Source organism: Elaeis guineensis, chromosome 1 (genome assembly GCF_000442705.2).
Source record: "Elaeis guineensis isolate ETL-2024a chromosome 1, EG11, whole genome shotgun sequence".
NCBI classification, from domain to species: Eukaryota; Viridiplantae; Streptophyta; class Magnoliopsida; order Arecales; family Arecaceae; genus Elaeis; species Elaeis guineensis.
This window is the reverse complement of record NC_025993.2, coordinates 5,898,739-5,922,709: the sequence shown is the minus strand read 5'-3', so window position 1 is coordinate 5,922,709 and position 23,971 is coordinate 5,898,739. Positions and strand designations below refer to the sequence as shown.

Below are 23,971 nucleotides of genomic sequence, written 5' to 3'. Positions count from 1 at the left end.
CATGCCAGCGAAGACGATAGAGGTGAAAACAATCATAATTAAATAATTTTTTTTCATTCAAAATAATAAAAATTTTTAGCTAACCAATCATAATTAATGGTGTAACTTTTTGTATTCAAACTTTGAGTGCGGATTATACAGCCTTGCATCAATTCACGGACATCTATCGTGCGATGAACTGTATGTGTGATGTACTATATGATGTGGTGCATCATGGGTATCGCAGAGAATCCATGCTCTTAAATTTTTCGATCAAACTTAAATAATAATATAATTTTTTCTACTAATAGATGATGCGATATCTTGTTATTGGATGATCTAAAATAGAGATGATAGAACCGTCCTAATGAATAATTTATTGGGTGGAGTCATGTACCAATGAATTGGATTCCAGTCATTAAACGTAGCGATGGTTTCACTGCAAATCGTGATTTCAATAAAAAGAACGGAGTTAGATTGTTGCTAGTTATTGGATGAGTTTCAACGTTCCCTTTAAATTTGAATCGTGAAAACAAGAGCAATCCATGGAGTGGAATCTCATTTGACGCTCTCCTTGTCCGATGTCCTGAGCCTACGTACTATTTGGAAGCACGAGAGAATTTGACAGCTAATCTAATCATAGATGCGCAAGATTTAAATAAGTTGACCATAAAAATTAACACGTGAAAAGCTGCGTAGGATTTAAAGTGATGTAGCAACGTCATCTTGCTTCCCCAGTTTCAGGTGATAGACTTCCCCAATATCGGGTAAGCTGCTTCCCAATGTAACACCATCATCACTAGCCCCTTGACTTTGATGGCCTGCATAGTACACTACATATATAGGCTCTATATATTCCATTATAATGGTCCCCACCAAAACCACTGTTGGTAGCTACACTAATTAGAATATTCATTATTTATCTCCAAAAATGCAGTTTCAAATCTTCTAGTATTAATATAATAATTATCATGATGATAATTATGCATGGTGTTTCCAAATCATTGCTAATTTAACAAAATATCATCATTATTTATAGATGGTAAAAATCTTTTTCGAGGAAACTTTCACATCAAATGCGAACCTTCAAAAATATAATGATATTTTTATTATATTTAAAATAATATAATTGATTATTGTAACAGTGGTTATTGTTTCTCCTTATAAGCAACATAACCGAATAGGAGTTGGTTACTTTGATGGTTTGGCCCATTTAACTCCTCTTATTTATATATATATATATATACACCAACGTGACCCAAGTCTCCACCCGTGCCAGACTCAGCCAGCACGCGGCCTGTCCTCACCCTCGTCACGGGACAAAAGAACTGAACCCCCCAACAGGGCCTGTTCACGTGTTAGCAAAGAACAATGAGCCTAACAAATATTAAACAATCAAAACCCCATGGAATTATTCTGCACCCATCCACAGTCTCTCTTGAGACTCCATGGCTTCCATTCCTCCTTACCTCCTTCTCCTCCTCCTCTCTCTCCTCCCTCTCTCCATTTCCACTCAACACCCCACCACCAACTCCCCTAACCTCATCCAAAGGACGTGCAACACCACCACCTACTACGACTTTTGTGTGGCTTCCCTCCAGTCGGACCCCGAGAGCCCCAAGGCCGACGTCCGGGGCCTCTCCGCCATCGCCGTCCGCCTCGCCATCTCCAACGCCACCAACACCTCCTCCTTCGCCGCCTCCCTCGCCCATTCCGCCACCGACCCTTCGCTCCGGGCCATCCTCGGGGCGTGCACCGACAAGTACATCAACGCCCGCCGGGCGCTGCGATGGTCGCTGGATGCGCTGTCGACCGAGTCGTACGACTACGCGTTCGTCCACGTGAGCGCCGCCGCCGAGTACCCCCACGTCTGCCGCGTGCTGTTCCGGCGGTACCCACGGTTGACGTACCCCCGGGAGATGGCAAGGAGAGAGGAGGTTTTGGTGCACTTGTGCACCATAGCCTTGGAAATTATATCACTTCTTGGGTGATATAGAAATGCACTGAATTTATTAAGATTGCGTGGTCCTTGGGGATAGGTTTCAACTTTTGGATCTGAGGCTCTCTGGCTTGTAAAGTGATTGTAAAGGTAGTCTAGCCTTTGTCTTGGTTGGTTTAGAGGTTTCTATTAGAATATACAGGAGTGGAAAAAGTCTGGATGGGTGTATCTATTTGGCACTTTGGTCTATTAGATGTTTAATGTCTATCTGATTCAGAAGTGCATTCTGGTCCTAAATGGCTCTTAGATGGCTTATTTTCTATATTTGATCAATTATTGCTGAAATTCATAGTAGATGCATGGAGTTTAAGAAGCTAGACTGTGGTTGCTGAAATATCTGAGCTGATAAGTGTCTCATGTTAAATGAAGTATTTCTGACCGTAGATATTAAGTTAATGAAGTATTTCTGACATTAAATATTTAATTTCCTGGAATTATCACTCCTACAAGGTCCCTTGTAAATCTTTCCTGCAAAAATTTATCTCAATACATGTGCCTGAAATTTGCTCTAGCATGAACAAAAAGAAAACATTTGTAGCTGGAAAAGCGCGGAGTCTGATTCCTTGCTAACAAACACACTGGCCATCTAAGCAAGTTTTAATGCATGATTTAATTTATGGAAGGTGCTATTCTTGCTCTGTTGTCTATGTTTGTAATCCCATATATGGAGAGCGAACATTGTCCAGTGGCTGAAACAGTGTGAAGCATGGAGTCTAATTTCTTGATGTTACTTCGGCCTTCCAATCAAGTTTTAATGCAGGGTTCGGGACAAGGAAGGTGCTACTCTTATTTTACGACTCATTCTTTTGTGGGTAAATATCATGAAAAAATTGGTCAACTTTCCTATTGACCAACTTACCCATGTTCTCACAGATTTCAAGATGGGTAAATTATTTTCCATGGGTGGCATTTACCCATGAAATAGGAGAAAAATTTTACCCATCCAGGAGATGGCTAAATGATTTTTCCATCAACCGGTAAAGTGATCTCTTAATTTTATTCCTAAAATATCTTTTTTCTCGTTTCCGATGCCTCTATTGTTAATGCCTAATAACTCAGACTAATAAAATATATCTTTATTAGAAGTTGATAATTTTATTATGTTAGGATAATTTGATATAGACTAAAAGCTTAGTTTGGTACAAAAAAAATTACTTAGTTTGGTACAAAAAAAATTAAGCTTTATAAATAAATCATCAAATTTGACCCAAGAAGTATAAAGCGTATTATGGAAAATATGGATAAAGTTTAGCAACTTACCCGGGAAAGTAATAATGCAAAAGAACATGGGTAACAGATTTCAAAGCCACTTTCCCATGTATAAAAGAACATAGGTAAGTTATTTTCCTGTCTAAATGTTACCTGAGAAATACTTACCCAGAAAAATATAGTTTCATGGGTAAATCTTTTACCTACAAAAGAACGGGCCCTTATAGGCTACGCTTGCATCATGGAGAACAAACCTCGTTCGTGATTTGAATATTTAGTTACCAATTTAGAATGATGTGGGTGAGAACTTTTCATGCGTACAATCACACCAATCCTTTGTTTAAATATCTGTTGGGATATATCGATCGATCTTTTTTATACCTACTCATCCTCAAATCTGTCCGACCGATGTCCGACTCTACCGACCGTACCAACCGAAGACTGTCGACACTGTCCGACCGAAGGTATGTCGGTCGGGCGGACCTATTCTGTTCCCGACTAGCCGAACGGTGGAGCCCGACCCTATCGACTCACTATTAGGCGGGGATGGTGGCCGATGTCCGATTCCCGCAATGCGCCAGATCAGCCGACGGTGTCCCTGGGTCTTCGCCCGATGTCCCGCAACCAAATGCTGACGTATGGTCGGTCGGCTCCCTCAAACACCGTACGACTGCTGAGGGCCGCAGTCCTGACAAGGGCGTGCGGCATAGCCGCCATGGGGCATTGTCTTGCCAAGGACATAGATTAATCCCAGCGATTTGACAGCCCACGGCGACTTGACAGCGTCCGACGATTTGACAACTCTCCCAGTTATTTGCGCTATTAATGACGGCACCACGCCACGCTCTACTATAAAAACGGAGAAGGCAACAGTGCTGCGGGGAGGTTCTTTCGAAGCCCTTGGACTCTCTCTCTTTCTCTAGTTCTCTCCCTCTCTCGCTGAGTCCCCCTGATTCTTTTCTACTATTGCCTACTCTCCTCTCTGACTTGACCGTCGGAGGGTCTCCGCCGGAGGTATCTCCGGTCAGTGTGGACTTTTCTTGCAGGTGCTCGTTTCCGACGACTAGGCGACGAGGGGATTGGCCGCAACAGGTTTGGCGCACCAGGAAGGGGTCGTCCGACCTCCACAGAGCTTAAAAAAATTCTTTCGAAATGACAAGAATCAGGGCTCAGCGATCGAGGGCCACCGGATCGACGAGGCACTCTTCCCACCGGGAAGAGGCCTCTCCTCCGCCCTCCATGGCGGAGCCCAGCTTTCCGCATCCTGTGGTGACCACGGAGGCACAAATCGCAGCGATTGTGCGGCAGATGACTGTGCTGACGGATGCAGTCAAGAGCCTTCAACAACAATCGATCCGGTTGCCGCACTCACCGGCGGAGCAACCAGCGGTGCACCCGATGCCCTCCAGGAGTAGCCACCGACACCTGCATCGGTCTCCATCTCCTCCTTAGGAGCAGCTGTCACAGCACTCCCACCGAGAGGGGGAGAGGCGGACATGGCATGATACCCATTGATTCCGACGACCCTCTTCTTTCCAGCTGGAATGAGCGAGGAAGGAGAAGCGGCCGCGGACACCATCCGCCTCTCCCTCAGATTCGTCGGGAGACTCGACCCCCGGGGTCTCCCAGCACCGACGGGTCGACGACTACGAACACAGGTTCGAAGAAATCGACCGTCGGCTTGCCCAGCTTCAGGTGGACGGACAGAAGTCCTCGAACGACGTCGACTTCCAGACTGCCCAACCTCTCTCCCGACTCATCCTAAACGAGCCGATTCCTAGTCGGTTCAAGATGCCTCATGTGGAGCCCTACGACGGCTCCACTGACCCGATTGACCATCTGGAGAGCTACAAGGCTCTCATGATGATCCAAGGGACAACCGATGCCCTTCTCTGCATCGGCTTCCCCGCCACGCTTCGCAAGGCTGCTAGGGCCTGGTACTCTGGCCTCCGCTCAGGAAGCATCCACTCCTTCAGACAGCTCGAACATGCTTTCGTGGCCCATTTCAGCACTAGTCGGAAGTCGTCACGAATCTCGGACAGCCTTTTTTCCCTCAAGCAGGGAGAAAATGAGACGCTTCAATATTTCGTGAAGCGATTCAACGCGGCCACGCTTGAGGTTCGGGACCTCAACGAAGACATGGCTATTTCAGCTATGAAGAGGGGGCTAAGGGGGTACCGATTTACATACTCCTTGGACAAGATCCTCCCCCAAACGCCGTACGACTGCTAAGAACCGCCGTCCTGATAAGGGCGTGCGGCATAGCCGCCCTGGGGCATTGTCCTGCCAAGAACATAGATTAATCCCAGCGATTTGACAGCCCACGGTGACTTGACAGTCCACGGCGACTCTGACAGCCTCCGGCGATTTGACAACTCCCCCAGTTATCTGTGCTATTAATGACGGCACCACGCCGTGCTCTACTATAAAAACGGAGAAGGCAACAGTGCTGCGGGGAGGTTCTTTCGAAGCCCTTGGACTCTCTCTCTAGTTCTCTCCCTCTCTCGCTGAGTCCCCCTGATTCTTTTCTAGTGTTGCCTACTCTCCTCTCTGACTTGACCGTCGGAGGGTCTCCGCCGGAAGCATCTCCGGTCAGTGTGGACTTCTCTTATAGATGCTCGTTTCCGACGACCAGGCGACGAGGGGATTGGCCGCAACAATATCTATTAGCAGTAGCAAAACTAGAAATTTTATTTTATAGGATCAATATAATAAAAGAGATGGAGGTATTAGAGAAAAAATAAAAAAAATATTATTTTTAAAAAAAATAATAAAATATATAAAAAATAATAATATAAAATATCTTAAATATCTTTTATAATAAAAAATAAATTGATGTGATTTTTTTAGGATATAAAAAATAAATTGATGTAGGATTTAAATATAAGAGATCGATGAAATTAAAAGATAAATAAAAAAATAATTAATAAAAAAAGAAAAGAGAGAGAGGTAGAGAGGTCAAAGTATGTGTGAGAAGGAGAGAAAAAAAGAGAGGTAGGACATGTGAGTCATTAAAAAAAAAATATAAGTCATAATTACTCTTTTGATGTGATCTTTTTCAATCTTTTATTTTTTAAAATTTTATATTAGATATGAAATTAATTTATAAAATTAATAGAATCAATTTTATTTTTTTTTAATATTATGGAATCAATTTTAATTTTTTTTATGATTTTTGTTATTAGTAATTTAGTATATAAATATATGAGTCAAATTTTTTTGTGAGACCAATTATCCAATATTTTTTTTTTTCCTTACATCGCCCAATGTCTATTATGCTATTAGTGAAGGGATATGGTCGGAGGGTGGGTGCAGGGAGGAGTAAATTAGTAATGGAAATTTGGAGTATACTGCTTTAATAATTTCATCTGGAATGCACCGCCAACCCTTGCCAAAAATATTATTCTAAAAATCTGAAAAAAATTTTGTGAGAGAAGTGTACTCAAGGAAACGAACTGACAGAACGATGATCCTCCATGATTGGAAATAAATTATTTTCTCAATTATACTCGTAATTGCAAATATATTTTTCATGTCAACGTTAATGTCTATTGACTATCACATCATGTGTTTCAATTACAAAGATTGGGTGGATGAACATCCAAGATAATACATTTTACATTGATTTGCGCCAATGCAGTTTCCCTTTTTTTTTTTTTTTTTTTTTATACAGTAGTGCAGTTTCCCTTAGGTCGAGACTTAACGGATCAAAATTAGCCACAATAAGCTTTGGCTTATAGAAAAATTCTTTGTGCACCATGGTTGGCGTAGAAAATATGATATGGAGCACATCATTTTGTTCGATTAGTTCACATAGCCATCATTTTTCAATACATATTTAATGTCTGTAGATCAATTTTTTTATTTAAAATTTTTATATGATGAAAATATCTGTCTTTTGAAAAAAATTATGACATCATGTGGCGTAATATAGCCTAAAATTTCATAATATGGTCTAAGATATCATAATTTAAGAAGAGCACGCATTTTTCTTCAACCACTTTCCAACGTGCATTTAATACCTATAGGTCGATTTTTTCATTTGAAAATTTTGAAGGACAAAAATGTTCTTATTTTTTAGAAAAAATTATGACATCCTATGAATATTATGGATGCAGGATGTCATAATATGAATATAAAATATTATAATTTTTTTAAAAAATAGATGTATTTTTATCATACAAAATTTTTAAACAAAAAAATCGATCCACAAATATTAAATATGCATTTGAAAGTTATGACTATATGGATTAATTGGACGAGATGGTGCATTTTACATCGGATTTTTTACATCACCCATGGTGCACAAAGAATTTCACTTGGCTTATATAATGTATTGGCTATCTGGGCTTAAGCTAATCTATCTTCTCAAAAATTTTTGATCTTTTGATGGATAATGGATGTTTATTTAAGATACATTTGATTGTTAGAATTTTTTTTTAAATAAAAAATTTTTATAAATTTTTTTAAGGATCTTGAAGGATTCACAGTATTATTTTCTCTATTTTTATAAAAAAGAAAGCCATCTTTTGTTATCCACGTGAACCACTCGTGCCAACCGTAGTTCCTTCCACCAGCCTCGCTGCCAGTATTTTCATCACTGCTCGGCTTCCCGCCTTCAAAACGCCAACAACGCGCCATCTCTTCCTCCTCCCATTTCCCAACCCTAATTTATTTTTGGTTCTTGAGAGATTGGCGGAAAGAAATAGAGAAACCCTAGGAAATCCAGTGGAAGATGAGGGGAGGGACGGTTCAGATCAACTGGCACGACACACAGCCGGTCCTAACCCTAGATTTCCACCCCACGACTCGGCTTCTCGCCACCGGCGGTGCCGATCACGACATCAAGGTACAAATATCCTACCTTCTCTTCACTCACGTCTCAAAAAATGGGATTATGATCGGTTCCCACAAATATGTCTTCATTAATCGTGCAATAGTTGCGGTAATCGAATGACTTGATGGGCTTTATGGCTTCGCTTTCCCTAATTGGGTACCTCTCGAGGCTTCATTGGTTGTTTTCTCGGCCAAAGTGGTTTGAGTTCCATGTGGAATGATGACAACCTGCAAAGGTTTGGCTAATTTCTAAAAAAATTTTTAGGTTTCAAATTGCCTCTGTTTTTGTTATGCGTGTCTCCTGGAGTAATTCATTTACTTACAATTTCGTTTTGTTCATTGTGATAACTTTAGTGGTAAATATCTCGGTGCAAACAGTTAATAGAAAATGATAGCAAAAAAGTTTGCTGATCAAAAGCTTAGCGAGTGATCTGATTCAAGATGACTGCATGAGTTGTGCTGAACTAGCAGTAATTTTGTTGTGGTGAGACCAGGACTACTATCAAAGTTAATCTTTTTATCTTTGTAAAGCCTCCAACAATCCTGATAGTTATTTTAAAGTCCCTTTTCTTATGAAGACTAAAGGCTCCCAGCTTTAATCTTGAGCTGGAAAAAAATGCTGTCATGTGAGGGTTATGGCCTTGAAACATATTCATAACCCTCTCTCTCAGTCATCATATGAAGGTCATAGCTATGAATTGTTTTGTACACACGCTGAGAGATAGAGATGGGGTGGCTTGAGTTTTCTTTGTACTCCCTAGTTTATTTAGATTTCTTTATATTTAGATAGTAATGGAGAACCTTTCCATTCATAATCTCCATGTAATTATTTTTATCTTTAAGAAGTGGGGGAAAAATGCATGAGACAATTTGGACATGTACAACAAATATTTTAAGAGGCTCTAGCAAGGGCAGTTACTTTGGTTCGCATTGAAGGGCTAAGAAAAGGAGTAGAAAGCCTAAGGTAACATGGATGAAGGTTGCGAGGAAGGATATGGAGAAACTTGGAATAATGTAAGAGGTATCTCTGAACACTGGGCAAGTGAGGATCCATGGAGCTGACCCCAAATATTGTGGAAAAGGCTAGATAGTGATGGTTATGGCAGTCATGTTTAGCTCTAAGTCAGTCTTCTAAAACAAATATAAGCCATTCAGAAAAAAGGGAGCATTTATTATGAGGGAAAAACCTTGTTTTTAAGTTTATACCCAGAAAATAATGATGTAGCCTAGGACTTGTCTTGACTCTTGTACAGTTCCTTTTATGTTCTTGGTGTGTTATTTTGGTATACTTATACGTTCACATCAATGAAAGGTGGACTGTTTACTTTGACTAAAATGCCGCCATCATTTTTTTAAAAATAATCTTTGATTAACACATTGTTATTTGTCCTTTTTTGATCTTTCAGTGATTGATCAAATTTTATTTGCAGCTTTGGGTTATCACCTCAGATGAAGGGCAAAAGAAGCTTCCAACTGTTTCCTATCGAAACAGCCTTTCTTATCATAGTTCTGCTATAAATGTTTTGCGATTCTCTCCTTCAGGTGGGAAATTCCTGCTTAGCCTGCTTGATATAATTTAAAATTTTGTTAACTGCATTATTCTATGGAGAATGAAGTTTGAAGGCAGTTTTAATGTATATAGATCGAATATTGGATTTTCTTTCTGAAATTGTTTATTTCTTTTTTGCTTTCTATGTTTACTTTTGTGCTATAGACTGAATAAATGCATATTGTTGCAGTTGATGTATCTATGTATGTGTACCAACTTCAGAAAAAAATTGATGTATGCTGGTGTGTAAACTTTTTATATGATATGGTTAATTATGTTGTAAATTATAGAGGGTTTTTATCAAATTTCCTCATTTCGTCACAATTTCTTCTCCCATTTTCTGTTATCTTTACATGATAATGAATATTGGAGCACAAAAATTTTGTTCATGTTTGATTCCACCTTGGATTTTTGATATGCTTGGTCTAGCAGTTCAATTTCATTTATAAAACTAGGAGGCAATATGTCCTTATTCCATAAAAGAGATTGCATTGCAGTATTTTTAGCCAAAGCTGGATATAGGTGTGGGGTGGGTTAGATCTTAGCCTAGAAGTCAGTCAGGCTCAAAATTGGCTTGAGCATACCAAACCTGAACCTTGGCTGAGTTTGTGCATTTTATTGGGCTCAACCAGGCTCAAATTGGGCCCAATTGGGCTTTAGAGCCTACTATCTAAGCCTGGGCCAAAATTTTCTTGGTTGTGCCTTTGAGCCGATTGGCTTGGCTCGGCCATGGATACCTAATAAGCAGATGTAAAACTTACCATTGCTGCACGATAACAATAATCTCTAAACTTTTGTCAAAATTTTTAATTATTCAAATATATCATTCAGTTAATAATAATGGAATGTGAATTTTTCTAAATTGTCCGCTAACATGTTTAACATGTAACAGTTCATAATTTTTCTAAGTCATCCACCACTTACTCATGACCTATGAATTGTTCAAGAATTATAGTATTAGTATTATTGCCATCAAGGTCTGCATACCGACTTGTCCTAATCATACTGGTAAGGTATCGATATGATGCCGAGGTTCAGTTTAGTATGTGAGTAGAATAGGTTTGTACAGGTCCGAACTGAGTGATTTTGTCTGGTATTGCCCCGTATCATCCAAAATTGGGATGCATGCCATAGCATACTGACCCATACTGCTCGATTTCAGACGGTACAGTGGTAAAAAATGAGAAAAAAAACGGAGTTGGGAGCTGTCTCAATATAGGATGGATATTGTATCGCATCTATTATATTTTTCCAAATGGGCATAGTACCCAGTATTGAGATTGCGGACCTTGATTGCCATCACCCGAATGTTGATGTCCTTGCCAAATAATTCATGAAGTATGAATTTATGACAATGACGCCATTTTACAAGCTGTTATAATTGTGTAATATATGCATGTGATTGTGTGTGCACAAGCGTGTGCTTTTGTTGCATGTGCATGTATGTGAATGTCTTTGCCTATGTGTGAAGCGGCACTGCAAACTGCAATTAATTTGTGACTTTTGCGGTCTTCATTGGGAAAAATATTTAGCATCTTGACAAGCAACCCTCCAGTCTGGCCTACTTATTCAAGATGCTGCTGATAATATCTTCGCATCTTGATGAGTGTGATCAACAAGCTAGATTTTCTGTTTAGGATGTTACGCCTTTTCGTTGCGAACCACAGGTACCAGCACGTTTACATGTGATGGATCTTTCCACTTCCATACTATTGACTATTAAATCTCAAGTGTATTTTTTGTAACTTTGGGAAAGACGATATTGTTTTATGGCCTAACTGAACGTATTATTTTTGTTTGTTTATACTTTGATGAATAATGATAGTTTTCTGTTGTATAAGTTTGCCTCTTCTTGGTGCCATCCTTTATTCCTTGAAACTATATCTTGTACTCAAGATAATGATCCCTTGTCAATTCCTTTTTGTTTTATGACAATAATGAGTACTGTCTTTTCTCTTCTGTAAATTTGCAGGAGAACACCTTGCATCAGGTGCTGATGGTATGCATCCAAGGCTACTTTCATTTGTTAGTCGTTGTTTGTTATTTGTCAGTGTTTGTTAGCATTCTCATCATTGAATATTCAATTCTTTAAGAAGCAAATAAGCCTTGATGATATTTGGCTTTGGCTTAATCGAGCATCTTCTCATATTATTATGGATGTCTAAGTTGATACTCGTTGCAATGTAGGTGGTGAACTAGTCATCTGGAAGTTACAATCTGCTGATGATAACCATACTTGGAAAGTACTAAAGACATTATTGTAAGATCTCTTGCATGGAAGATTTCTTGATGAATTTTTAATTACAATAAGAATTACTTTTTGTTATTCTGATATTGACTTTTTGGATCAGATTTCATCGCAAGGATGTTCTTGACCTTCAGTGGTCCGCTGATGGTGCATACATGATTTCTGGTTCGGTGGATAACTCTTGCATAATATGGGATATAAATAAAGGCATGTCGAATGACAAACGATTTCAATTTTGTTCTTTTGGATGTTGTACATGTTCTCATTCTATTTTCTCAATTCTGCAGGCTCAGTTCATCAAATTTTGGATGCCCACTTGCATTATGTTCAGGGTGTTGCATGGGATCCTTTAGGCCACTATGTTGCTTCCCTTAGCTCAGACCGGACATGCCGGGTCTACATGAATAAACCTCAACCTAAACTCAAGGGATGTGAGAAAATGAATTATGTTTGTCAACATGTTCTGGCAAAGTCAGAGCTGCAAAAGCTTGATGATTCAAAGGTTTGCATGCTGTGGAATATTAATTGTTGTCCTTCCTTGGTCATTTGATTAAAATAACATTTTTGTCCTTTCTTTCAGCCTCCACCACCGAAAGCTCATCTGTTTCATGATGAGACATTGCCATCTTTTTTCCGGAGATTGTCATGGTCCCCTGATGGTTCCTTTTTAGTAGTGCCTGCAGGTATAGGTCTAAATAAAGCACTGGCAGCATGTGTTATCTCTGTTTTAAACTGTTATAAAATGATAATTATTCTTAAATTTTTGTTAGTGATAGCTTTTGTTTTTTAAGATGTGATTTCATAGTTTCACGTATCATTCTTTTTTTGGCATCTTCAGCAATTGCCTCTCTTGAGTTTTATCTTTTTGATCATTGTTTTAATATTTTCAGACAAATTTTCTCTTGGAATATAGTAGCTACTTATGTACTGATAGATACCACAACCTATGACAATTAATGGTCAGGGGTTATGCCATAGTTTCTAAAAATAATTGCTTAGTTAACCTGTGCCACTAGACGTGACTGACCTCTGCGTCCCCCAGATTATTGCACTCCATCCATTCTACATCATGACAATCAGCTTCATGAAGCACATACCAGTCCATTAATTTGTACTGCATTGCACTCAGAAGTTTGCCTTCTATTTGATTATGCATGTTCCCACAGGCATTATAGGTTGATATCCTTAGGTAATTCCAAGTGACTGTCAAAACAAAACCAGAGTCGAACCTTTGACTAGTGCAGTTCCTCCAAACCATTGTATTTAATTTTCTTACTGTTAACATTTGCTGTCTTGCAGTCAGACATTCAGCTTCTGTTTGGTTATGCATGTTCCTGCAGGTGGTATAGATTGATGTCCTTTGACAATTCAAGTGTTGGTCAAAACAAAACCTGATTGAACCATTGATTACTGCAATTTCTCCAGACTGTTTTATTTAAGTTTCTTACTTCTGATTTCTATTCAATCATGTGCACAGTTCATGCATTGTGATAGATAACCTACTCAGTCGAGGTTATTCACGTCATTCTAGAATACTCAACCATATGATCCTTCTGCGTTGTTTAAGTGTCCATCCATTGCTTATTCTTGTCCTGAAATGGTCTGGTTTCTGCCACTTTTCCATTTGGGGATTGATATTTCTTTAGTTCTTATATTCTTGCAAGCCACTTATCTCCCATTTAATAGGGCTATTATGTTCACTCTTAAAATGAATATTACTCATAATATAACAACATGTTAAGTGCTTACAATTTTCATTTTGGAATTCTGCATAGTTTGTTTCAGAATATTGTAGATAGTTGATCACCATCCCTTTTGCTGCATTTGAATGCTGAAATTATTCACATTCAAGAACATTAATCTGTGTCACCATGTAGTAATTAATTGTTCTGGTCATGCAATAGCCTTTCCATCCTAGACAGACTGCCCAATTGGAGATGGATTTGTGAATTTATGGTGGTTTCAGTTACCTGCTACTATGAGCCTGAACAAACTCCTTATAGATGGGCTAAGATTGGCAAATTCAGCTGGAGAATCTCTGTTGGATTCTTCTTTCTACTTTCTCCTTCCATAGGTACCTACTTTTTTCTTTGGAAAAAAGAACAATGATGCAAATTTTGGTCTCGGTGCGTTCATGAACAAAGGATTTAATTTTCTTGGCGCTCTGGCTATAGGTAGTAAAAAATGCAATATTATTAAGGATTTAGTTTTGTTGGTGCTCTGGCTATAGGTAGTAAAAAAATGCAATATTATCGTGATGGAACAGGGATAGGATTTTCATAGAAGTAAGACTATTGCATTTTTGGAGTTAGCAATTGATCAGTTGTGGCAAGGATTTTCTTATTTGACAGAATTAAATGAATATGGTGAATGGAGGACAGAGGATTCTGTGCCCTGAAAACATGAACAGATTCTTGCTTCCTTACTGAAGTTTAAGTTGCCTGAAAGTATACTAAAAGAAAAAAGATATGATGATGTCTAAAATATTAGTGTATCTAAAACTGCCAGCCAGTGGCCTCTGTTTATGTTTGTAGGAAGTTTTCATCCACAGCTTGATATTACATGACGGTGGTGAGATGTTATCTTGAGTGATTACGTGTCTACTCTAAAAGCATAAAAGAAATGTCAACTCGAGTTTTAGGGATTCATTTTTTAGTTCATCTTAGAATCAGTTTGGTTAGTGAAGAAACCCTGGATGTGGGGCTTGGCTAAGCACTCTCTGCGCCAAACATGCATCTCTGTATGCTTGCACTCTATGGTATGGCAATCCCAGCTGGTTGTTACCATCCCGCAGATAACACTCATGCATCATGCATGGAATAGATATCCACATGTTAATTCCAGAATGGCTGAAAAATACCCTTGTTTGAACTGTTTATTTATGGAATTCCAGGGGTGTAATTTTCTTTCCAAACAAGTGAAACAATAATCTTTATATAGTCTAACAGCTCTCCTACCAATTCATCCTTGGTATTCCGGCTAGCAAACAAGCAGGCTTTGTGAGTTGGATTGAGTTTGGCTTGCTCGATTAAAAAAACGAGCCGAGCTAGAGCTAGTCTTAGCTAACTTAAGCTCTACTTGAATCTCGAAGTATGAATAATAGATAATTTGTATATATTATATCATTTTAGTTATTATCTGTACAAATAATTATTTGATAATTATCTATTATGAATTACTATAGTGCATGGAATGCTGTATCGTGCCGAACCGGCTAGTACATCCCGTATCGAGCTGAAACGGCAGGGAACCGGCATGGTTTGGTTGGTTCAAACGGTATATCGGCGGAGGAGGGAGGGAAAGAGAGGGAAAGTGAGAAAGAGAGAGAGAGGAGGAGAGGGAGGGAGGCGGGAGCCGCTGGAGGTTGGTGGTGGCTCGCTGCGGCCATCGGAGGGCCGCGAAAGCATCCACGGCTCGTCGGTTCGTCCGATAGGACTTTGAAACGAGCGAGAAAGAGAGAGAGAGAGGAGGGAGATCACTGGAGATGGGAGTAGGCGGCGTTGCGGTTGCGGATGCAGGCTTCGCCTAGGCCGGGGGGGAGAGATGGCGGAAGCGGTGTGGGCGGCGTCGCGGTCACGGAATAGGGGCGGTCGCCCCTATTCACGCGATCTTTTTTTAAAACGAAGATCAACAGTGAAGCCGGCAAACCATTTGCCGGCTTCACTTAAGTTTCGATTTTATAAAAAAATCATGAAACAAAGACATCGCCTCTGTTTCACACCCGTGGCGCTGCGCGCGTGGACTGCATCATTCGGTGGCCATGGCGGCCAGCCGGAGGCCGTCCGGCAGCCCTGTCCCCTCCTTCCCCTCCCTTTTTTTTCTTCCTCTCTCTCTCTATTTCTCTCTCTTTCTCTCCTTTTCTTCTCTCAGTTCGGGTCTAGTGCCTTCGTCGGTTCGTTGCCGGTTCGGTACGGTATAGAACCATACCGTTGGTCGGCCGAAATGGCCGTCGGTATCAAAACGGCGAACCTTGCTATAGTGTATATAGAATGAAATATATTCTAATTATAAAATTAAAATATAATTGAGATTATTACTTTAAACTATACAAATATAAGGATAAAAATAATTTTAAACTCTTACTTTACCTCTTATACAAGATGCTTATGAGCAGCTCTAGCTTGGATCAATTATTCAAAACAACCAAGCTAGAGCTGGGCGTTGCTTTGGCTCGTGTTTGGCTAGTTTCAACCCCTAACTATGCCATTTGGGGTTATAGGAGGATAGGTAATGCAATTTCTTTTTCCTTTTGATCTGCCAACAAACAAAGCAAAAAATGTTGCTGCATTGCTTTGAAATACCTTCACAGAATTTGGTTTTTTGGGTGACTTATGGGTAATTTCCCTTTTTGATAGATTATGTCAACTCTCTCTAGCATAATGTTTTTACCTTTTCAGGTATATACAGGTACTCCTCTGCATCTGAAGCAGTTAATACTGCATATGTAATCTCAAGGAGAGATCTTTCAAAGTAAGAAAGCTAACATATTTGTCTATTGGATACTTCATCTTAATCCATTCTTATTGTTAATAAGAATAATAAAATTATAATTTAATTTTTCTAGAATTCTTATGGCTCAATCACTCCTCTAATTGATCCCTTGTGTTGGATAACTGTTTGATTGAGGGCACAACATAAACCACTCTGCGTATCCATGTATGTATGTGCATGTCACACGTGTATGTACATATACATATGTGTGCGCGTGTGTGTATTTGTGTTCCCAGAGTTCTAACTAATATGTGCTAACAACGAAGCCAGCCAATATGTACTACATACCTCTTTAGTTGATGTGAACCTTGTTAATTTTTGATTGTGCTTCTCCTATAAATTACTCCAAATGGAATCAATCAATCTAGTTCATATTTTGTTCTGGTACTCATGCACTCTAGGTGTTTGATGGTTCAGATCAGAGATGCTTGAGAAAATCTAAGAAAAAAATGAAGCTGAACAATTGTTTCAGTGTGACTACCCTTTCTGATTTTACAGGCCCTCTATACAACTTCCAGGGGCCAGCAAACCCATTGTGGCTGTACGCTTCTGCCCTGTTCTTTTCTGTTTGCGAGGTTCTAACCCAGGTAGCTGTTACTTATCTTATAGATTATATCATGCATTATAGGTTATCATAATGGAGGCTGAGCCGTCTGTCTTAAACATGTGCAGCTGGTTTCTTTAAGCTCCCTTACCGCATCATTTTTGCTGTGGCAACCTTGAACTCTCTGTACATATATGATACAGAAAGCGTGCCTCCGATAGCGATATATGCTGGACTTCACTATGCAGCCATTACAGATATAGCATGGTGACTACCCTTTAAACATGCTTCATTGTTGGCAAATTTTTTTCACCTTAACATTCTCTGAGGATTGAGTTTTTGTTTCAACTGATCATCCATAATTTTCATATATTCTATTGAGACCTAGTTTCTCTTTTTTGTTCTTGCAAGGTCTCATGATGCTAAGCATCTTGCATTGTCATCACGAGATGGGTACTGTACTGTCATAGAATTTGAGAATGATGAACTAGGGAAGCCTGTCTTACTCTCAGGTATGTGCATGTTTTTGGTTTTCCATGGCTTATGGTGCTGCTTTACAGATGCTACATGTAACTATGTGGAACCATTTTTTCCTTCTGGGGGTTAATAAGTCCAAAATAAGACATTAAGGGAACATTTCTGTCCATTCGTTTTGTCGGATTTCCATGTTCTGATGGTTGTTTTTTAAAACGACACCAGGGAACACAGGAATGAGTTTCCAAATGTTCATCCTGCATCTTCCAAAAATTTCTACAAGGCTTTCCTTTTTTTAAAAAAAAAAAAAAAAAAGAAAAGAAAGTATATGGATAACCTTTTAGCTCTCCATGCTCACCTGCTTCTGTTGTTTTTCTTGATTATAATAAGTATTGAATAATCTGTGCTAGTGCCCTGTATTTTATGGCCGAAGGTTACCATTACATCACTTTTGCCTTCCAAAGGTTTCATCCCTCTTCCTTTCCGAGGCTTTCCTAAGAGGTTTTTCAGAACACTTTGACCTGTTAGAAACTATAAGGAATCTGAATTTTGTAATATTAATTCAAGGGGCATTTCTATCTTTACCATTTCCTGAAGTTCTAGTTGAAATGGTTGACCATTCATTAGTTCAGTGGTATGAAAGATACTATAGCAAGTCCTCTTGAAACATTATTATTACTGTTTTTACCAAACAGTCCTTTTTTTGTGTCACTATGAAATTTGAGAATGGATGACATGGAAATCATCTAGTAAAAGATTTAAAGGCCCAGCACACAAATCAATCTTAACCTGATCGTAAGTATGGGACCAATGGTGAAAATATGCATTTTAGTTCCTGTAAAATTCAGTGGAAATAAATCAATGGAAACTGTTTTTCAGCATACACATTCATTATATCCCGAAACAGTTTGTGAACATATTAGAGTGAGGAACACATGTAATTATGTACTCATGGAGAAACTGTGATCGACTTTAATATAGAGTTCGTATATCTACATAGCTTATGTTACAAATTATCTTTTTGTCTGCAAACTGTTTAGATCGTTGGTTGAATACAGTGGTCTTGATTGAAATATTTTTTGGAAAATATTTTACTGGAACTTCAGTAAATATCAAGTATTTCTTTGGTCCTTTTTCCTGTCCTTTACGGGTGCAATTCTATTACCTATTTTGTGCAGAAGGGAAGAAAGTCACTGAAGGAAATGAACTTCCAAGAAATTTGAAACCTGATGTTGTGGATAGAATGGAAATTGATAATGTCGATCCCGGTAAAGCTGGTATAGCTGACAAGGGAACAAATACGAAGACCAGTGAAGGAAACCAAGTACTCTCTAATGCAAGCAAGAATTCTGATGCAAACAGACCTGCCAGGAAGCGCATAACTCCTATAGCCATAAACTAGGATGTTGTCTATGGATATTTTGTAACTCATGTAAAGTTTCGGAGACTCGGTGTAGGTTGTTCTTCCCTTAGTAATCTTTTGGGCCATGTTATTGAAGATCTAATGGAGTCTACCAGGATTACAGTGTGGAACTAAAGGAGATTGGTTAATTTCGAGAAAGAACCAGTGAAACTGACTGTAATGGGAAAGGAAAAAGATGAATCAAAGCATTATTGTGACATCTGGCTGCAATGCCTTCTTTATTTTCTCTATATCTATTTATTTATTTTTGCTGTCCCCATCTTGTCCACCTGTGTTCAGTGAAGAAGCCTGACATGAGTAGCCAGTCAACTTCGTCTTATATTCTCACAAGTTCTTTGAAATTATTGAACCTGGTCATTCCGATAACCAAGAAAGTCCAAGTGTTCTCCTTTGCGGAGTAACCAATGCGCACTGCAACTCTTCAAACGGATGCAGTAGGCGAAAAATTAAATTATAAGTCACAATGCTTTGTCTGCTCTTGGCTTGCATACGCTTTGCAACGTTAGATCAAAGGAAACGATCCAATGCTTACAGCAACATAAACAGGAAGACTTGAAGCATTGGTTGGAGAAAATTGAGATCTGAAATTGGAATAGATGAATTCTATTTCAATCGTTTGGTTGAAAGAAATCCAATTTCAAAATGAAATGGAATGATCCGATCTATTCAAAACTACTGAACTGATCAAATCCTCGAAATAGGAGTCAACCATTCACATTCTGCCGGTTGCAAACCAAACACCTCAAATATAAGCGTGGAGACAATAATAATAGCAACAACAACTCTGGGGTTGCATTTTCTGTATTTTTTTTGGATTTCTTAATCCTTAAATCCGGACAACTTTTTCCCAAATGCTGTAACCATCCACAGTATGCACAACGGAGACACCACAAACAGTTATAAGCACAGTTTGCAGCTACACCGAAATGTTTGATCCGGCTCCAAGTCAACCAAACAATCTTATGTTTCTTTATATCACCTCAGAGGCGCAGGCAAAACCCACAGTCATTCTACATTAAATTGTTTCAACCAATACTCACCAAACAGTTCCATCTATGATCTATAACCAAAGTAAACAAACACCAGCAGAGACCCAATCCAACATTCCAACCTATAAGAGAGAGAACAAAAAAAAGTAGAAGAAGAGGCCCATCCACCCATCCATCCTACCATGATATCCGAGCATTAATTTCAACCATATTCCTTACACCGAGACCTCCCGGTCGAACACCCAGCTGAACCGGACGTTCCTCGGCTCCACCTTCTCCGCCCGCTCCTCCGCCCGCTCCTGGAGCCTCCTCATCCTCTGTCCCAATCCACACACGAAGTCCCTCGCCCTTCTCCCCTCCCCACTCAGCCCTTCCTCCAATTTCTCCAGCCCCCACCGCTCCACCAAGAACTCCACAATGCCGGCGTAGTCACTGACCGTGTACACCCCGAGCCGCTGGGCCACGGCGGAGAAGTGGTCGAAGAGGTGGGGGTCCCGACCGTCCTGCATGAGGTGGGCCGGCATCGTGATCTTTTTCCTCATCATGTCGGCGATGGCGATGACGGCGCCGTCCGGGTCGAGGCGGAGGAGCTGCTCGACCACGCGAGCGTACGCGGTCTCGTGCCGCTTCTCGTCGGCCGCGATGGTGCCGCAGACGCGGGCCAGGACTGGGTCTCCTTGCCCCTTGGCCAGCCGGGCGGTGTTCCCGTGGGAGATAAAGGTGGCGCGCTCCTGGAAGGACGTGTACACGTAGCCCAAGTAAGGGTTGTTCTCCGTTCCCGGGTCCTGCCAATTTGAATCCGAACCAAATCAAATGTTATACATAATAAAAAATATACATGGCATATAGATTCTATGGAAAACATAGCAAGGTTGGGGTTAAAAGAACCCATAGATTTGATCTCATACCACCTGGTTTGACGAAGAACCATGGGCTCACCAATGGATTTGCTTAAAAGAAAACCTTAACTCAAACTAAAACCAAGCAATTATTTCGCAGTCAAAACGATCGAGATGCACGTGGCACTGGTTCAAACCACTGACTTGGCCACACATAACTCATTCAACACCGTATTAAATCGGCAAAACTAACTCTTGTCAGATTCCAATTTGATGTGACATGTCTCCTTGTCTCTACGTATCAGAAATTTTTTTTTTTCTAATTCTGAAATTTGTGATCCACGTTGTCCCATGCCTGCTTTGCTTAATGACATTTAACTAAGGATAGTTTATGCACATTCCTTTCTCTCTAAGTAACAGCATCAACTTAATCACAAGTAATAAAATACATAACCATCAAATACATTACCCTTTTTTTCCGATAGATACGCTACCCTTATTTCTCTCCCTCGCTTTATCCATGGCCTTGAGAAAAATCACAAAGGGAGCGTATCCAACAAAACTGGAAACTTTTTACTACTACGTAATGACAACATATATCTTATTAAACTTCCATTTAATGGCAATTTCCCTCAGCCCGGCCCATTTATAGACAATTAAGAGTAATGGGTTTATGTACGCAAATACATACCATTCCGGAGCCAATAAGATACTGCACGGTCTTCTCGATCATCTTCATGTCCACCCGTCCAGACAAGTAGAGATACTTGCCCAGGAGATCGCCGTGCCGGTTCTCCTCGGCGGTCCACGACCGAGTCCACACGGCCCACGGGCTCGAGCTCGCGCCGGTCTCGTCGCGGACCCCGTCCAGAGTGTTGATCATCGTCTGGTACGTCGGCAGCGCCTCCTCGGTTATCATGTCGCCGACGAGGACGACGAAGTACTCATCCGGGAGTTGGGCCGTCCGGGACCGCAAGGCCCGAACCTCCTCCTCAAATTCGTCGATGGGCTTCGACGAATCCGGCAGGAAGTCCGTGGGCTGCCAGCATGCCTCCACCGGCTTCAGGAGCGGCAGCAACGCGTCGGAGGCCCATCCCTCGAGGGACTTGAACACCTCCACCTTCTCCGGCGGCATTGAGTGCGTCACGTTGCGCCGCAGCGGCGCGGCGATGGCCGACACCGGGCGACATCGCCGGGGTGCGATGCGATTGGCCGGATTCCGGCGGAACGCCGGCGAGGGGAGGTGTGGGTGGAGGGAGAGTGATTGGGTCAGCATGGATGCCAAGATGGGCTTTTGATGGAGTGTGGTAGCGGCTGGCCAATGGTAAATATAGTGGGATGGATGGAAAATAACCCTGGAATGTTGGTGAAACTACAGGAACACCCTGGTGATGTTTCCGCGTGCTGAGATATGGGGAGGGGTGTTTTTGTCCTTGGCGGTTTGGGAAATTGGTGGCATCCGGGAAATATGGTGGGCTGCCGAGGCTTTGAGAAACTGGTGGCTGCAGCGGTTTTGTGGGGAGGGGGGGTTTGGGGAGGTTAAATTCCTGGGGTTCGGGTTGCACCTTTCGCGCGAACGGTTGATCTTTTTTTTGTTGGGGGGGACATCAACCGTTGGATCGCTCTTTGCACTGCTTTCAAAGCACTCCAATTTAGTCTTCGATCTTTCCGCGATATTGCGCAATCCAACGGCTGAAGGGGAACCATTCTTTCGCGCGAAAGATGCAACCGGAAAATAAATTCCCTGTGGGTGTTTAAAAAAGGAAAAGTTTTGGTTTTGGGTGGGATTTGGGAATGGGGTGAGGATATCATTGGTTGCATCAAATCTTTCTTTGCTTGAGCGGAGATTTTAACTTTTTAAGTTTCAACGAATGGTGGATGTCACGTGAGATGGTGGTGTTGACTAAACGCACCCAACTTTTTGACGTTGGTGGGCGGATCTCGTGGCGTACACTGAAGACAAAAAATCTTTTGTTTGTTGGGTGAAATGAATTAATGTCGACCATATGCCGTATGTAGGGCTGGATGTTGGTCAGTAGTGTAAATAGATTTTTTTTTGCCATCCTTTTCTTTATTTGTGCAGTTGAATTTTCATTGCCCTCTATTATCGTAGCCCCCGGAAGAGCATTTACCATCTTCCACTAGAATTGTCAAAATCGACCAAGATCCATGGGCTATCCCATTTGGCCCTAAAAATGAGCCAAATCGGGCTGGATCAGAGAATTCTAGTCCATTTTTACAAGTGGGCTTTCTGCCCCGACCCCTATAGCCCATGGGTTGAACCGAGTTAGGGTCGGATCAACCTGTGGGCCGACCTACTTGATTTTTTTTTTGAAGATTTTTCTTCTCTCCTCCGATCTCCCCCTCCTTCTGCTTCGGCTTCGATACAGTAGCAGCGATGCGACGCACCCAGCCTCCTCCATGCCCTCCCCTCCCTCCTTGGCGGTCCCACCTCCTCTGCGCCTCCCCTCACCGGTGCAACAGAGAAATTTCAAAAAAGCTTCAAATTATTGGAGGGCTTTGGAAGGATAGATCACCATTTTGAAGTCTTCGAGAATATCAGCAAGGTTCTCAATCTCAAGAAGGGCGGGCTTCTTCTCCCTGGTCCTCTTCGTATCCCCTGTCTCGACGGCGGTAGCCATGGCGGTCGCGCTGGCCTTGAAGACAACAGTCTGGGCCTAGGAAAGGAAGCAAAGTCCGGCCATCTTCCCCCTCTTGTTGTGGTCGTCGTCGGGAGATGGTGGTGAGGTGGAGGCAAGGAAGTAACCCAAGGCAAAGCATCCGGCACCAACAAGGAGGGTGGCAGAGATGGTGGGCAGAGAGACGGAAGATCTCATGAGGAACGACGTAGCCACTATCGACGGTGGTGGATTCACACCGCCGGCAACCACAGGATGGGCGAGGTCGAGGGCTTGATCATTGGAACAGAGAGGGATCTGGGTGTCGAGTGGAGAAGTCAAGGGTCGAAATGTATCCCCCCCACCGGTGCTGCCACCTCCCTCTCCGGTGCGGCCACCTCCTCCCTGCAGGTGGCATGCCAGAGGGGGGCGGGTGTGGGTCGGCCATCGACAGAGAAAGGTGGGGTGGAGGATCAGCCGGGGTTGGGAGGTGGGACTTAGGAGGAAGGGAAGGGAGAAACCAAGAAACGAGGAAAAAAAAAAAAGGGGGCTGGCCTGGCCCTAACCCACAGCTCATGTGGGCTAGGGCCGGGCTGGGTTTTTCTAGCCCATTTTAACAAGTGGGCTGAGCCTGGTCTGACCCCCACACTCATAGCCCATGTGGGCTTAGGCCGAATTGGGTCGGGCCAGCCCATTTTGACAGCTTTATTTTTCACCATCTTCTCCGATGTCGATGAACTTTTAAATCTTTAAAACTCTTCTCTCGATTGGTC

General features: G+C 41.4%; 3 protein-coding genes across 4 annotated transcripts; 2 read left to right on the top strand and 1 right to left on the bottom strand.

Annotated features, from left to right (window-relative positions):
* The first annotated feature begins 1,405 nt into the window (after positions 1–1,405).
* LOC105037819 (pectinesterase inhibitor 28) lies at positions 1,406–2,257 on the top strand. The gene has a single exon (XM_010913442.4). The coding sequence runs from the start codon at positions 1,428–1,430 to the stop codon at positions 1,968–1,970; it is 543 nt and encodes a 180-aa protein (XP_010911744.1). The 5' UTR covers positions 1,406–1,427; the 3' UTR covers positions 1,971–2,257.
* A 5,509-nt stretch (positions 2,258–7,766) lies between these two features.
* LOC105037830 (chromatin assembly factor 1 subunit FAS2 homolog) lies at positions 7,767–18,951 on the top strand. 2 transcript variants are annotated; one of them, XM_010913449.3, is made up of 12 exons: positions 7,768–8,036; positions 9,454–9,565; positions 11,545–11,571; positions 11,760–11,832; positions 11,924–12,027; positions 12,108–12,322; positions 12,401–12,503; positions 16,218–16,290; positions 16,810–16,898; positions 16,984–17,122; positions 17,267–17,367; positions 18,508–18,951. In XM_010913449.3, the coding sequence occupies exons 1-12, from the start codon at positions 7,923–7,925 to the stop codon at positions 18,729–18,731; spliced, it is 1,374 nt and encodes a 457-aa protein (XP_010911751.1). In that variant the 5' UTR covers positions 7,768–7,922; the 3' UTR covers positions 18,732–18,951. The 2 variants fall into 2 exon arrangements, with proteins under 2 accessions (XP_073099384.1, XP_010911751.1); XM_073243283.1 differs by lacking the exon at positions 11,545–11,571 and having other exon boundaries at positions 7,767–8,036.
* A 747-nt stretch (positions 18,952–19,698) lies between these two features.
* LOC105037839 (stearoyl-[acyl-carrier-protein] 9-desaturase 1, chloroplastic) lies at positions 19,699–21,894 on the bottom strand. The gene is made up of 2 exons (XM_010913458.4): positions 21,272–21,894; positions 19,699–20,526 (listed from the first exon to the last, which is right to left on the bottom strand). The coding sequence occupies exons 1-2, from the start codon at positions 21,854–21,856 to the stop codon at positions 19,957–19,959; spliced, it is 1,155 nt and encodes a 384-aa protein (XP_010911760.1). The 5' UTR covers positions 21,857–21,894; the 3' UTR covers positions 19,699–19,956.
* Between the last annotated feature and the right edge of the window lie 2,077 nt (positions 21,895–23,971).

Coding starts and splice junctions, on each gene's coding strand:
- LOC105037819 (XM_010913442.4), top strand. CDS start 1,428: ATGGCTTCCATTCCTCCTTACCTCCTTCTCCTCCTCCTCTCTCTCCTC.
- LOC105037830 (XM_010913449.3), top strand. CDS start 7,923: ATGAGGGGAGGGACGGTTCAGATCAACTGGCACGACACACAGCCGGTC. Junction 8,037..9,453: donor GTGCCGATCACGACATCAAG/GTACAAATATCC, acceptor TTTTATTTGCAG/CTTTGGGTTATCACCTCAGA. Junction 12,504..16,217: donor CTTTTTAGTAGTGCCTGCAG/GTATAGGTCTAA, acceptor TTACCTTTTCAG/GTATATACAGGTACTCCTCT.
- LOC105037839 (XM_010913458.4), bottom strand. CDS start 21,856: ATGCTGACCCAATCACTCTCCCTCCACCCACACCTCCCCTCGCCGGCG. Junction 20,527..21,271: donor ATCTTATTGGCTCCGGAATG/GTATGTATTTGC, acceptor TCAAATTGGCAG/GACCCGGGAACGGAGAACAA.